Source organism: Phycomyces blakesleeanus (genome assembly GCF_001638985.1).
Source record: "Phycomyces blakesleeanus NRRL 1555(-) unplaced genomic scaffold PHYBLscaffold_1, whole genome shotgun sequence".
Classification (NCBI taxonomy): domain Eukaryota; kingdom Fungi; phylum Mucoromycota; class Mucoromycetes; order Mucorales; family Phycomycetaceae; genus Phycomyces; species Phycomyces blakesleeanus.
The window spans coordinates 2,960,612-2,975,594 of record NW_017265134.1 but is presented as its reverse complement, the minus strand read 5'-3'; the positions used below and the strand labels follow the sequence as shown (position 1 = coordinate 2,975,594).

The window sequence follows — 14,983 nt, the reverse complement described above, 5'->3', positions numbered from 1 at the left end:
GGAAAAGTAGATACTGTGAGAGTGTTATTTATTAAAGAGACTCAATAATATTGTTTATATCTGCTACTATTAAAATCCCTGTAATTCAAATCCCTGTTGTGTAATGATTGGTTTACACTGTATGAGTGTGTAGTGTACGTGTGCCTGGTGTGTAACAGTTCCAGAGATTGTTAACTTGCCAGGTTCATTAGCAATAAGGAACCAGTGTTTGGTTGTGGGGTCTGTTCTTCACTCAATTGTGGTGTGTATACCACACCGTTGAAGAACCCTCGGTGGAGACTAGGCGCATACAGAGTCTCAAGTGTTAGTTCCAAGATACAGGACTCAATGCAGAGTCAGTTAACATCTTCATGGTAGGCGCTCTGGAGAACACACCAACGAACAGAGTTTACCAACTCGGACAACATATCTTCATTGCATGGGCACTACAACACAACGTTTCCATCACCAAATTTTCAGTCCATGACCTCATTAACTTTTTGGTATACGATCACTCGTTAGGGTATAGTTTAGGGACTATTAAAAACCATTGTACAGCAGCCCTCAAGTTGCATAGAGATCCTACTTCCTTCTATACTCATAAAGACATCCATTCCTTGTTTGCTCGCTTGGCTACTATGGCTCCTCCAACTCGACATCACAAGACCCACGTGGACCTAACTCCAACTCTTTCCTTCCTTGCTTCGATTCCGTCTCTTGCCTCCTCATCCCTCGCAGCACTATCACAGAAAACGGCCTTCCTGCTTGCCATGGCTGCCTTCCTCAGGCCCTCTGATTTGCACTGCTTACAGCTTACCTCAGCTTACCTCTGGACCAACATGGGAGCACTTGTGTTTGATGTACATGCACCAAAGGAATGCAGACGAGGTCAACAGATTGTAAAGACCATTATGATTCAACCACATACTACGAAGTCACTGTGTCTGATTCAAGCATTCTTAGCACTCAGGGATCATCCCCAAGCTGCCACCCAACCACCCACAGCTCTCTTTGTGAAATCTCATTCACCATCTATCTCTGTTAAGGTTACAACTATCTCCACCTGGCTTCGGGATCTAGTACATCTCTCAACAGATCAATCAGTGTCTGTTTGGTCTCTTGCATCTTCCTTGGCGATGGACAGAGGAATGCCTGTCAAAGAGATAGTCACACTTGGTAGCTGGTCTTTGGACATAGTCTTTCACTGACATTACCAATGCAATCACATCTCCACTGCCGACTTTACCAGTCTAGTCTTACAACTGCCAATGACTGCACCCTCTGCTACTATAGAGATGGAGTGATATTACAGAGCAGTATATGGAGCAAGACGAAGATCAGGGCATTGTGGATGATGATAATTTTTTCAACGCATTGGATATGGTGCCTCTTGGAAGTAGTAATTATTCCTTCCCTATTTTGGTTTGACGGTCTCACCAAATTTTGGGAGAGCTTTGGCTCGACCTATAAATTCACTGGATAGACCAGAGAACCAAAATAGGGAAGGAATAATTCACCCACCCTCCCTCGGCTGTAATGACCAGCATATGATCAAAGAACAATAATATGTTTTACTTAGATTTTAAAAAAATTATCTTTCGCTATTTTAAATAAAAGATGATTACTAGCAATTATTTCTTCCCTATTTTGGTTCTTTGGTCTATCCAGTGAATTTAATTAGAAGAAATGTGTGAAAAGTTACTCACCAATGTGTGAATAATTTATTCAAAGTTGGCAAATAATTAGTGAAAATACAGTAGTTCACCTGATTCTTGGGTTTTCTACTTTCAGTTCTTGCTGAACCTACTGATGACCCAGTACAGGCCACATAACATTTATAGAACTGTGTTTGTAAGTCAACCTTGCCAAACTTCCCCTGGTCCGCAATAGGGTTTCGCAGCATATTTATGAGCCTATAAGTGCAGAGCAAGAATAAAATGGAAAGATAAGTGAGTCAATGAAGATTAAACAAACGTCATGCCCAAAACTTACATACCAGCAATGCCTTCTATTACGTTTGCCTGTAAGTCGTTCATGGTGGAGGCCAGGGTCAAGAGTTGAAGTCTGGCTTGCTTTGGGCTCATAGTTTTTGCGTAAATTGCAGAAACAACGTTCACAATGGTCATGAAGTCTATTGAGGCAAATACAGAGCAAGGGGCAGGCACTTTGTCAAGTAGCATTCTTGTCTGATGTGACATTGCTTCGTCAAGAAGCTCCTGGCCAAAAACTGTCATTTTTGTATTGCTGCATTGCTCTGGAGCCAAAAAAAAGAACGTTGCCCAAAACTAGGATTTCTTGGACACTGGGTTCTAATAGACAAAGTTTCGGAATACTGCCTGCCATGCACTGATACTGCTGGAATTTTTCAGTGATGGAGCCAATGATTCAGTGATACATTATGTCTGCTGTCGAAGTAGTTGCTGACGCTGGTGCTGATGAACCGAGCTTGTCTTGGCTAGGTGTTAAGACAAGTGTGTCTGTCATTGATGGTGATAGTGATTGTAATACAGGTGTGCCTATGGTTGGTAGGACTGGTGGGACAGACGTGTCTGTGTGGCCAACTTGTGTAGTAGGTGCTTGCAAAGTTATGGTTACAGGCGCTGGTTCAGGCACATGATATTTTACCACAGATGACTTGATTTCTTGAGTGTTGGAAATCAAAAGATTATTCGCAGCCTCTGAGCAGTTGTCATGTGCTTCTGCCAAAGCTTGGGCATGTCTTTGGTTAAACCATAACTCAGTACAGTCTATGGTTTTTCGCCATGTTTCAAATTCGTCTTGAAGTCGACTTCTGTGCTCTTCTGGTATATTAGAGTCCAAGATTGTATTGTAATGCGAATGGCAATGCTGGTAGTCCCAATGCTTGAACGTGATCGCAAATGTTTGGACAGACAGATTGACTACATTGTCAATGCACCAGTAGACATCAGCAGCTTTAATGCGTGTTCGCTTTTTGGTTGATGTTGGTAAAGACGCCTTGTGCCTAACTTTGCTTTATTTGGCATTTTGTTTCTGTTCCTGAGTCTTTATCTATTAATAATGGTGTTAAGAAGGAGGGTTGTGATGAACTCTATTTTGTGGATCTGCTGTTACTGACTAATGTCTCATATATAAATGATCATAGTATATGTTTTGTTGCTCTTTAAGAAATAGAATTGATTTGAAACTATACTATCCCCTTTGGTATTTGAGTAAATTAAACAATGGAAAGCAAAAGAAATGATCATTTCCCAGCACCCAACAGACCAAGCGTGGCTGTCGAAATAAAGCTAGCCTAGAACATTTTTGTCTTTCTGTTTTCCTGTTCACTTGTTGTCATTACTATTTTCATCTTTTGCAAAGGCATTGAGATGCTTGAGTCAGTAGGCTGTGCATTTGACCAGCTGCACCTATTTTGACACCAACCCTTGGGCTATATCATTGAATTTGCCTCTTGGAATTGGGTTCTCTTCCTTTACAAAGGGTGTATTTTGGAGTTTTGTTCATGAATTTAATGCAATTGCCGCAGCAATTGTAGTAGTCATAGAATTTTAGAAGTTTAATGTAAACAATAAAAATAAAATGAAACCCTGTGGCACAAACACAGCAATATTTTGTAAATGAGACATGATAATAGAGAAGTTTGTGGAGTCACTTTTTCAAAGAAAATTTCTTTTTTAAATCAAACTCAGTGATTTAAATAAGAAAATAATGTAACAAAACAAAAATAATTTTGAAAAAGTTTTTGAAATTTTCAGATTTTCTGAAAAAGTGAGAACTTTTTCAACCTCTAATATCTTTCTATTTTTTTATTCTAAACTAATGTTATGAAAATAGTAGAAATATAAGGAACAATGTAAAGTTTTGAATATAAATCAGCAACGATATAGACAAGATCATTTTATACATTTTTGTTCACGTTTATCAACATATCTATTTAATAAAATTTATCTAAGCAAAGCTAGCTATAGAAGCCTTAATGAGAAATTTAATATAAAGCTATTTTATCATCAAAAGAAACAATTTTTTTTGGTTGAATTTATTGAATGTTGTATTTGGAAGTTTAGTAAATATAAAATCCAATGAATAAATTAAGTAATAAGCAACCCATTTATAAATTTTTTGGAAAAGTTTAAATCCTCGAAAGAGTTACCCTATTTGGCTTTGTGTTCTATACAACTTTGAAAAAGTTATTCCACGAACTTCTCTAATATGTATAATTATCAGGAATCTGTGCACTGTCACTCAAAGTACCTTTTACATTTCGTATCAAATTATATATATTCTAAATCTTCTCATATCTTATTTTCATAACCACCAATCTGTATTTTGGTACGTAATTGTCCACATTTATTACTTTTTCTAACTGTCCTTTAGGTGGTTATTTTTTTGATTCTTTTAATAAAACTTTTTTTTCCATAACACAGAGCCAAAGTTTCATGATAATTTTTAGTCTTGGATCCTTAATAAAGAATAATTTCAGGCAATCAAGGCATGATAATACTTAGCTGCCAGATTTTTTTAATTGTATGTAAAGGTACTTCTAACAAAGCATGCTTTGACACTTCCTCTACCTTCATCGGAAAAAGTATAATCCGCACTCGTTAATTTCATTCTTCGATAATTTCTAGTCACTTAGTCCCCCCTTTGGGCTTGAAATTAGCGAGGGACCACTGTAAACTGTAGATATTCAGACTCATGTGTGTAAGACATACGCAAAGATAAACGGGTTATTTATACAATATAAACTCCTAAATATAGATCTTGTATTTTCAAATGCAGAAAAATTAAATTCAAATTATCTCCAGATATTAAAGACAGTTTTTTTTTGGTTCCTACTACTTTTACCACCTGTATTTTTACTTTTGTGTTTCTCTCTTTTTTTTATATCTCTCTGGCAAATTTTGTAGGCTTTTATAGATTCTTTCTTAGTACTATACGTTATAATTCAGTCGCAAATGATCGAATTGCGAAACAAAATACAGTATCTGCGATTTCGATAATAAAGAAGTTGTTATAGATTTTATTATTATTATAGAGAGCATTATTAAAAGCTGATATGGTAAAGTAAATAGAAGAAGTACAGATAATATATATAATACAATAGAAAAGAGAAATTCGGCCAAAAAAATTATTCTGTTTTTACTTTCAAGACAATCTTTCCAATGGTGCGATGTGATTCGATAGCTTCGTGAGCCTTGGCACCATCTTCGAGGCCAAAGACGTTTTCAGGGAGCGCGATACTTTTGATAGCTTTCTTCTCAAGTAGTGGTAAAATTCCTTCAGTGAGATACTTTTTTGGCAAGCCCGTAATCATAACGTATTTGTAATGGCTGAACATTGAACGGAATATAAAGGTCTTGACAATGAAAAGATAATCCAGAGTACTTACGTTTGAAGCTCCAATATCTTTAACAGGGCCAGCGGCTGAAACGTAGACACCCCCATTTTTGATGGTTGGGGCCATCTTGTTGTAATAATTATCCCCTCCAACACAATCCACAATAAAATCAAAGGTGTTTTTTCTATAGGCCAACGACTCAATTGCTTCTTGTGACAAATAGTCGACGGTTTCATCTGCGCCTAATGATTTGACCAATGATGCATTCTTTCCACTACACACTGCAACAACATGAACTCCAAATGCTTTGGCAATTTGTACAGCATAAGTTCCTACTCCTCCTGATGCTCCAATAATTATAATACTTGGCGTTGTATCTTTGGATAATTGATTCAATCTACTTTTGCTTACAACGGCTTCAAATGCTGTAACAGACGCGACACCCAAAGCTGCAGCATCGATAAATGATGTATGAGTGGGCTTCTTGGCAATTGCATTCTTGAAAACATCAACAACTGCATATTCGGCATAAGTTCCGTCTTAACTAACACCAGGTTTTGTTTTACCATAGACTTCATCTCCAACCTCAAAAGAAGAGACCTTACTGCCTTTTTTGACAATGACTCCCGAAAAGTCTGTGCCAAAGATAGTGGGCATCTTGATGAGATGAGTAATGTTTCCAGACCTGAGTTTGGCCTCGATAGGGTTGATACCAGTGGCATAGATTTGAACGAGTACTTGGGTTTGACTTGTAATTTCTGGGAGCTTGACCTTGACATATTCAAGTGAGGTAGATGCAGGACCGTAACTTGATGCTCTTAACGCATGCATTAAAGCAGGGAAGCTGGGTGTTTTGTAGGCAGACATGTTTAATGCAGAAAAGAAATTTGCTTGGAAGATATATATTCTTTTTCTGACTGTTGTTGTTGCTTTTATAGTAGTAAAGATATATAAAGACAGAAGATATTAAATAAAAAAAGTTATATGTCTATGAGGATTGTATTTCGTCTTGAAGTGTATTTCTGACGAATATTTCTATAAAAGTCAATTTACGTTTTCTCTCTATTAATTCCCATACATCTTCTGGTGACACTTAATTGACATTTGACAAATCACACAATACTTTATATACAGTATATGTTTATACACAAATAAAGTAGATAAAGGTACCAGAACGGCACACAAAGATATTAGCTAGAAAATTGGCATATTACCAGATTGACTAAATTTATCGTGCACTAGACCATTAATCGAAGGTCTTGCGAATGACTGGGTCTCTAGTGCGTTCTATTCTTTTTAGGAAATTATGATATATATAATTGACCAAATTTTTGCTATAAAGCAATCCAGTATTTTGCATTCTAAGAACTCGTTCCTTTACTTGGCTTAATAAACAAAGAATGTTATTTTGATTAATGAAGAAAAATAGACATGAATAAATGATGGAGAGTGTGTCTAAAAGCTTTTTATGAAACTACACTATATAATATGCTCAAATCATATTCTCACGTCTAGAGGACTGCTATAAAAGCCAAAGAGTCAAAGGAGAGGGGGTTAACTACACATAGCTTTTATCTTCTAAATGTAAGAGGTAACTGTAGACTGGTGAAGCTCGCATAAATTTGATGTTCAAGTACACAGACTGATTCAAACAATTAAGAAAAATATACATGTTTTAAGAGGTATTCAATAAGATAAATGTATTTATTGGTATTTGAAACAAAAAAGAACCACTGCAAGTGGCTGTGGCTCTCTTTTTATTATATTTTATTTTAAGAGTTTTTCTCTAGAGAGTTTGATATGTTGTGATAGTCTTTTTCTTCTATAAAGATGTATGTACAAAGAAAATTGAATGCTTTTGTTTGATGAACTTGACTATTATACAATTTTTTTTGTGTTTTACAGTGTGTATATACAGGGTGTTGAAATCAAAATCGATTCAAGATGAGCGATAGGCAGCTGGACTAATGCGGACTGTGACTGAAGGATGATCAAAGATAAGTGAATCCAGGGCCATAGATTTTTCAGATACTGGGCAAGATTTTGAGAAGTGCTCGTCATCAGAAAGGTCAGAAAGATAGGAGTTATTAGAGATCGTCGATGAAGATGAAATCAAAGAAGGTGCGACTGTGTTTTGGACTTTGTTGCAGCTAAAGGCTTTCTTGACTGAAGCGAGGCCTTTCATGCATTGGCCCATTGATGATGTGAATGTGGAGACACGGCTAGCTGTGTTGGTAGTTGAGGATTGGCGACGCTGGCACTTTGAGATGATACGGTTTTGGATAGAGAGGATCTGCATTGTAGAGTGTTGGTTGTGAGGTGTAAAGGTAAAGAAAGGCTTGGTAGGTAAGATGAGGTTGAGAGAATATGTAATAAAAAGGAAAGAAGTGCAAAAATGTCAAACCTTTATATACTATTTCAAAAGGCCCGTGCTCTTTGGGTATCAGTGGAGATTTACATGTTTCTTCTTCACTTTATTGCCATTTTTAGGACAAAGGCAAGGGGCCATCGTATCTGATGTTTGGCATCTATCGGAAAATACAGCCAAAAATCCTGATCCACAAAACCACAGCCAAAAATAATAATCAGTGATCCCTGATCCATGATCCATGATTTTATCCCCCTATCAAGAATCCCAAGTACATTTGTCTCCTGTATCAATTGATTCACGTCACCTTAATTATTCTCTATGGAGATCTTGATTTATAGGTTCCAAGTCTTTGGTATCTACCAATTGCACAAAATCGATTTGAATAATAGTATAAATATATATATATTATTAATAATGTATTCTCTTTTATAAATAACACTCGCAGAATCTACTTTTCTCATTTCGAGATACGAATTTGATAATAGTCCTAAAGACCTCGCATCCAAATTGGTTAAACAAAGTATGATTTTATGTATAGGTAACATGGTAGACCACAGTACTATTCCTCCTTTAAATGTTGTCTGGCATTAATTGCTCGAATATTGGTCAAAAAGACTATTTTTCTTTCTCACCAAGAAACCATTTACTTATGAAAATTTGGCTATTTCCACCAAAAAGTTTGTTTTTGATACCAACTTTTCCTCAGGGTGTACACCAATTTAATTTTGGAAGTTTATATTTTTGCTTTACGGAATAGAGCTGTGTAAAGCAAAAAAAATGGGTGCTGTTAATGTCTATTATCTCTTACGCTGTACGCATTTCTAGCATAATATCTCTCGGGTGATCAATTACCAAATATTATCAATACTTGTATATGTATATATGATAAGATTTGATGAGCTTAGTTTTCAGTGAAAAAAAGTGTAAATTGGCTCAGTGAATTATTATTGCAAGTAAAATCAAGATCGTATTATAAGCGCACATAATGTAAAGTATGCTGATCGCTATATATATATTTCATTTTTTTGCTGTTGTTGGAATCTGTGTAGTATATGGAAATAATCATAAATTTGCTTTTGCGTATTTTCTGGAATTCTTTTGGATATTGTGTACTGGTTAGTTTACCATGTGTTCATTTTCAGGACGATTTTTCCAACCGTGCGATGTGATTCAATAGCTTCATGTGCTTTGATACCGTCTTTGAGTTCATAAACGTTTTCAGGAAGTACAACGCTCTTGATAGACTCTGATTCAAACAATGGCAAAAGTCCTTCGGAAAAGTCTTTCACGGGTAGAGTAGCAACCATTAAATACTTTCGAGAGCTAAACATTGACCGGAACAAAAAGGCACTTCCAAAAGCGAAGATGTCCTGGATACCTAGACCAACGGATCCTGCGTGCTGGATTGGCCCTACTGTAGATATATAGACACCGCTATTTTTGATTGTTGTGATAAATTGGTTGTAATAGTCATCACCTCCAACGCAGTCTACAACAAGATCAAATGTGTCTTTTCTGCTCAAAAGCGCGTTGAATTCTTCATCGGAGGTATAGTCCACTGTCTCGTCTGCTCCCAGTGATTTAACTAATGATGTGTTATTTTTGCTACAGACACCGATAACATTGGCACCACATGCTTTAGCAATCTGGACAGCATAAGTACCCACGCCCCCGGATGCACCAATGACTACAATGTTTGGTGTCACATCTTTGGGTAATTGACTCAATCTGCCCTTGTTGACAATAGCTTCATACGCCGTTAATGCCGCAATACCCACAGCACCAGCCTCGATAAAAGGAAGATTATTAGGTTTTTTGGAAATGGCATCCTTCTCTACATCGACAACTGTATACTCGGCATAGGTTCCTTGAGGGCCAAGAGGAAATCTGAGTTTTCCAAACACCTTATCGCCAATTTCGAACGAAGATACTTTGCTACCTTTTCCAACGATAACACCTGAAAAGTCTGCACCCAAGATAGTAGGCATCTTGAAGAACCGCGAAATATTTCCAGACCGGACTTTGGCTTCGGCTGGGTTGATTCCAGCAGCATAAACTTGAACCAGAACCTGGGTTGGACGGCTGATCTCTGGAACCATTATTTCAAGATATTGAAATGATGTTGAGGGAGGGCCAAATTCATGGGCTTGAAGGGCATACATGGTAGCTGGAAGATCTGGCTGGATTGTATTACTCATTGTTAGCTGTGGGAAGGGTGGCAATAAGAATAGAAAGAATGAAAGAAAAGAAAAGAAAAGAAAAGAAAATTAAGAAAGAACGCGAGCTTCAAAAAAAAGGGAAAACTGAATAAGCTTTGAGCTCATCCATCAGTCTTTTTTATTTTTTTTATATTATTTTATTTTATTTTTGATTCTGTGACGAAGTATTCTTAAAAAGGGAATCCAATATTCATTCCGACACAGCCTTCTTTCTTTCTCTCTTTCTTTCACTCTTTATTTCTTAGCCTGGAATGGAAAGTGAAATCCCCATACCGCAAAATAACTGGGCTCCACTGGCCATTACCACCAGTGTGTTATTGTTCATCGCATTTACCACCGTCTCCCATTACAGCAACATCAAGAAACAGGCTTGGTATGTCTCGGTAGTTTGCACCATTGGTTGGTTCTTTCCCTTTTGGATCGTAATTCTACTTCCATTGGACCTGGCTTCTGTAAGCAGATCTCTTTACATCCAGATATTTCTGGAGTAATTCATAGCTTATACACTTGTTAATCTTTTTTTTAAAAATAAAAACACAGACAAAATATGATTCTTGTAAAGGAGAGTGCAAAGTACCTTTTACTTATATCTCCCACCAATTTCTATGGGTGGCATGGCGAGCATTTTATTGGACTTCTTTCTGCCTAACATGGTAAAATACACAGTGATAAAAAAAACCAAAATAGCCGAGAAATATAAACTAACGATAGTCGCACCAGGTTCATGATTCCAATGCTACAAGCGTATGGCAACACAGGAGACTTCACTTTTGCAAAGCGTATCAAGTCGGCTATCAAGGTCAACGTTCGGTTCTATTTAATATACGTTTTTGTTGGCATTTTTGGTTTGATATATCTTGTGTTCGGAAGTGGTTATAATTCAAGGTAAGAATAATATGAATATAAGCGATTGTGTTAATGTTAATAAAGATACATGTTGAATATCCCACAACTATAAATAAGTATTTTGTTGACTACAACTCTTTATCTACCTTTTCTTTTTGGACTAGACAAAGAATACAAGTCTTGGTAATGGCTATGGCCAATAGCTGGGGTTTGTTTCTTGTCATTATATTTATGGGATATGGCCTAGTATCTGTTCCTCGTGCACTTTGGTTCTCTGGAAGTGTAAAGCGACATTTGTATCAGATATACCTAAAAGCCCCTCGTGCCAAGGAAGAGTGCATCGACAGTGAGTTGGAATTTAACGAGCTAGCCAAGGTAAGCCTTTCAAGGGGGATTATGTTTGTTTTGGGGCAGGTGAGAGCGGAAATATTCTCCTGACACTTGTGGACTACCAAGATCATGAACACTATTGCGCATTCGACCCATGCCCGGAGTCCTGAGATGCAAGCACTAGTAAAAAAGATGGTAGCATGGTTTCCGTTTGTGCTCGATCCAGAACATAACGATCGAGATGGAAGCACACATATTCCGCAGATTCTGACAGAAGAATATCTTGTGAAGCTTAATCAAGATATGATTATGGCCATGAGAATGAAGGATAGAAAACTTGCGTAAGTGATGATGATGATGATGATATATATATAATGCATTATGATATTCTTTCGAACTAAATGTGTGTGTGTCTACTATCAGATTATGGAAGAACATGTTGGAAGAGGCCTTTTACTTTCAAGACATTCTTGTCAACCGAGAAAATGGTGATCAGTAAGTATTTTCCTTTGTCTTATATAAATCAACTGTACATTAAGATAAATTGTATTCCAGTCGATTCCATTCGACCCTCCGTAGTCTTGAGTCCCCGTCATTTAAGACAGACTTGAAGGAAAGAACAGGTAAGTAAGGCATATATAGCATACAAGTAATAAAAGTGGTTATTGATTGCTGCTTTTTCTTTTACTTTTAAGAATGGCTTTGGGTTGTTTGGGTTAGACCATTTGTATATCGTATTCTTGCAGTAATCTGTACCTTTGTCAGTGTTTCTATTATCTGGTCAGAGCTCACATTTAATGTCAAGACCCCTGTTATCTCCATTGTTGGCATCTTATTAGAGGCGTGTGGTTTTAACTATGCTGCTGTGGAGGTAAACATAATCAATCACAGGGACTGCCATTCATCGTTTTTGCTATAGTTTATAGCATTGCTCACATTGACCTACATGTGTCTATGTGTATATTCATCTTTATTCAAATTCAGGCTATTTAACTTGTATTTGTTGATTCCAAATCATCATACTGATCCCAACAGTATGCTGTGGTTCACTAGCTATATGTGCAAAATGACGTAAGGATAAGACATCACGATCCTCACCTTTTAACAGCTAATACTCTTCTCTCTTATAAACTTAGAGCCCCACTTTGCTATAATTTTGTAAACCTTCTCCAAAAGAAAGAAGAAGACAATGGGGAACTCCCAAACAATACATCGACAGCTGCGAAGACAGTGTTTAGTCAGGTAAGGACCCTGAAACTACATAAAACTTCAAAAGAATAGCCAAAAATAAACAAGCGAATTGATCCTTATAGTTTATGGGAATTGCAAATCTACTTCCTTTCTTGGGAGATAATTTTGTGGATTGGTTTCCTGTCTTGATCTTGTTACCATCTTTGGCTGTACTTCTTAATGTTCAAGGAAGATGTTTTAGTCTCTGCGGTATCCAGAATGCTGGAAATGGAGACGAAGATGACAATGAGACTGGAAATGGGCTACTTAATACTGATATGGCTGATGGAAAAGCACTTATTGCTGAAGGTATGCATAAGCGTTTAATGAGATACGAATATTCACATGTGCATAATAGAGCGTGCGGCAGTAGAACGTATCATTCACCCTGAGCTTGGGGCACAAAGAGGTATTCTTGGACGTGCGAGAAATGCGTTTGGTGTAAGTGTTTTAGACCTCCAGAAATAATAGCCTGTTTATTATTTCTCTCTATCTTTGGATCTCTTATTAATATCATTGATTTAGTCTTATGCGTCAAAGTACAGTCGCCCAAATTCACCCAGCCCTTCAGTCCCACCAGTTTCCAATAGACATCTTAGTCCACATGCATCTAGTTTACGCTCTGAGCGAGATAGACACCTTGACGAACTTCTTTCAGGAAGAGATGGACACAAACAGGCTGGACGGCCTGGTCAAAACAATCGGCAGATCAGTACATCATCTAATGCAAGCGGCTGGGCATCCATTGGAGATGCTGTTAAAGATAAAATTGGTGGTTTCTTTAACAAGCCTGCTCCAGAGGCATTCTCTACTCTGCCGCACGAGACAGATGCTCAACCTTTGGATGAAAATACCCTCCACCCCAATATTCCTTCGTCCGGAAAAGGACGTGTGTTTGGCCGAATGCATCCAACCGGAGCATCCTCATCACAGCAAGATCCCCGATCACGATCTCCTTCGCCCAACCCTTTCTTGATGGCTACGGCTTTGCGGACGCAGGGTTCAAATTCCAATGGAAATGACTTTGTGTCTCCATTTACACGTTTCGAAGATAATTCAAAGAAGCCATCAAACAGAAGCGTATTTGAGGGTCGATAGATACGCTATAGTATCCGCATCTTACTTTAACCTTCTTCCTTATTTCTTGTTCTTTTTCTAGAGATAGAAAAGAGAAGAAAGAAATCTAAGGATCTGACTTGATTGCCATTGTATGATCCTATCTAATATAACATTTCAAGCTTGAATATTTTGGTTCTTGCGAATAATTAGTATAATAATTCGACTGTGTCTGTATTCATTATTTCAGTAACTCACTGAGATGTTGAAAAGTAAAATAAAATAAAAACTACTTTTACTTTATATCAAACAGCTTGGAAATCAATCTGCTTAAAGCAAGCTCAAGATATATAATTATGTATTTCAACATCACTGATTCCTTTGGGAAGGCTACTTCATAAAATAAAAATTTATATGACCTGGGTGCTTGGCTCTCTTAATCTTTTGCTCGCTTTGGTTTTTAAAATGGAACTGTTGGTTCTTGTGTACTACCCAAAAGTTCATACTAATATTATTTTTTGCTTGAAATTTGTAAACTATCTTGTGCCTCTGTAGATTATAAATTTTCCAATCATTTTTCTGCACACAACTACAACAAAAAAAAATTGATATGCTTTGTAAGTCAAGTCAATTTTTTATAGCTTTTTTTTTACGAGTAGTGTAGGTTATGTCGCTTTTCTTACTTGTAAGGTAACTCTACATTAGGCTATAGATTGTTTACTGTGCGGCATCTAAGCGTAGACCCAAAGGTAGCTTACCACGTGGCCAAGGGTTTGGGCTTATGAAACGTTACATTGAATACGAATATACCTTAGAAAATAAAAAAAATGCTTTAAGGATCTTACTAGTGAACACGAAGCACTTCGGTCCGGAAGCTCTTTATTTTCTAAACATTTTTTAACCAAAATTTTTTTTAACTATGTGCTTTAAAGAAAGTAAAAGAAATATAATATATATATATGTGTGTGTGTCTTTCATTTCTTATTAAGAGTAGCTTGCTTGTGTTACTATGGTACCAGAAATACTTTTTTTTTCTCTTTTTTCTTTTCACATTTTTCTCTTCCTTTTTAGCTTCTTGTTTCCAAGTGCTTTAAACCTGGGCTGTCTACAGCTCACAGACGCCCTACTTGTAATTAAATCAAGTACCACGTATTTTAGTTATGGTGTTCATGTCAAACTTCATTTTAAAAGATTTGGTCGATCACTTCTTTATATGAATGTTTACCCGGCTCTTTCTTTTTTTTTTTTGCTCTTTTGACCGGGAATCACTTGCCGATGAAATAGAGGCACCGATCAAGGCTCCGGATTGCTACACCTACACTCCGAGAGGAAGTGTATTTCTGTTGCGGGGTCGTGTTTGAAGCAATTTAGGTGAGAAATACAAGAAACAGTATTTTGTGAGAATCAACTGACAAAAGAAAAACAAGATATATAAAGGTAAAATAATGGCCTGTTGTGACCCATAACAATGAAGCAAAACAGCCCAATAATTTTTTTTTATATCCAAATATTTGATCCAAATATTTAATAATAGTAGTAGCAATATGTTCTTATTTTTCTTTGGCTCATCTTGCTTCTCAATTCCCCCCAAAAAAAATCACTATGTTTTGTACACACCATGCGGGTGCTTTT

General features: G+C 36.9%; 5 protein-coding genes across 5 annotated transcripts; 2 read left to right on the top strand and 3 right to left on the bottom strand.

Moving 5' to 3' along the window:
• Positions 1 to 350: 350 nt before the first annotated feature.
• On the top strand, positions 351 to 1,407 carry PHYBLDRAFT_72975 (hypothetical protein; the record flags this gene model as incomplete). Its single annotated transcript, XM_018442753.1, has 2 exons — positions 351 to 1,175; positions 1,273 to 1,407. 2 exons carry the CDS (start codon positions 351 to 353, stop codon positions 1,405 to 1,407), a joined length of 960 nt encoding a protein of 319 aa, XP_018299193.1.
• A 274-nt stretch (positions 1,408 to 1,681) lies between these two features.
• On the bottom strand, positions 1,682 to 2,177 carry PHYBLDRAFT_161784 (hypothetical protein; the record flags this gene model as incomplete). Its single annotated transcript, XM_018434464.1, has 2 exons — positions 1,682 to 1,892; positions 1,972 to 2,177. The coding sequence occupies 2 exons, from the start codon at positions 2,175 to 2,177 to the stop codon at positions 1,682 to 1,684; spliced, it is 417 nt and encodes a 138-aa protein (XP_018299192.1).
• Positions 2,178 to 2,364: 187 nt separating this feature from the next.
• On the bottom strand, positions 2,365 to 3,587 carry PHYBLDRAFT_161783 (hypothetical protein; the record flags this gene model as incomplete). Its single annotated transcript, XM_018434463.1, has 2 exons — positions 2,365 to 2,966; positions 3,548 to 3,587. 2 exons carry the CDS (start codon positions 3,585 to 3,587, stop codon positions 2,365 to 2,367), a joined length of 642 nt encoding a protein of 213 aa, XP_018299191.1.
• Positions 3,588 to 5,089: 1,502 nt separating this feature from the next.
• On the bottom strand, positions 5,090 to 9,884 carry PHYBLDRAFT_129611 (hypothetical protein; the record flags this gene model as incomplete). Its single annotated transcript, XM_018429297.1, has 2 exons — positions 9,394 to 9,884; positions 5,090 to 5,676 (listed from the first exon to the last, which is right to left on the bottom strand). Exons 1-2 carry the CDS (start codon positions 9,866 to 9,868, stop codon positions 5,090 to 5,092), a joined length of 1,062 nt encoding a protein of 353 aa, XP_018299190.1. The 5' UTR covers positions 9,869 to 9,884.
• A 256-nt stretch (positions 9,885 to 10,140) lies between these two features.
• Positions 10,141 to 13,574, top strand: PHYBLDRAFT_80449 (hypothetical protein; the record flags this gene model as incomplete). Its single annotated transcript, XM_018443584.1, has 13 exons — positions 10,141 to 10,341; positions 10,430 to 10,542; positions 10,601 to 10,774; positions 10,900 to 11,110; positions 11,192 to 11,406; positions 11,489 to 11,560; positions 11,621 to 11,688; positions 11,761 to 11,936; positions 11,985 to 12,136; positions 12,202 to 12,307; positions 12,379 to 12,604; positions 12,654 to 12,736; positions 12,821 to 13,574. 13 exons carry the CDS (start codon positions 10,141 to 10,143, stop codon positions 13,391 to 13,393), a joined length of 2,370 nt encoding a protein of 789 aa, XP_018299189.1. The 3' UTR covers positions 13,394 to 13,574.
• Positions 13,575 to 14,983: the final 1,409 nt, after the last annotated feature.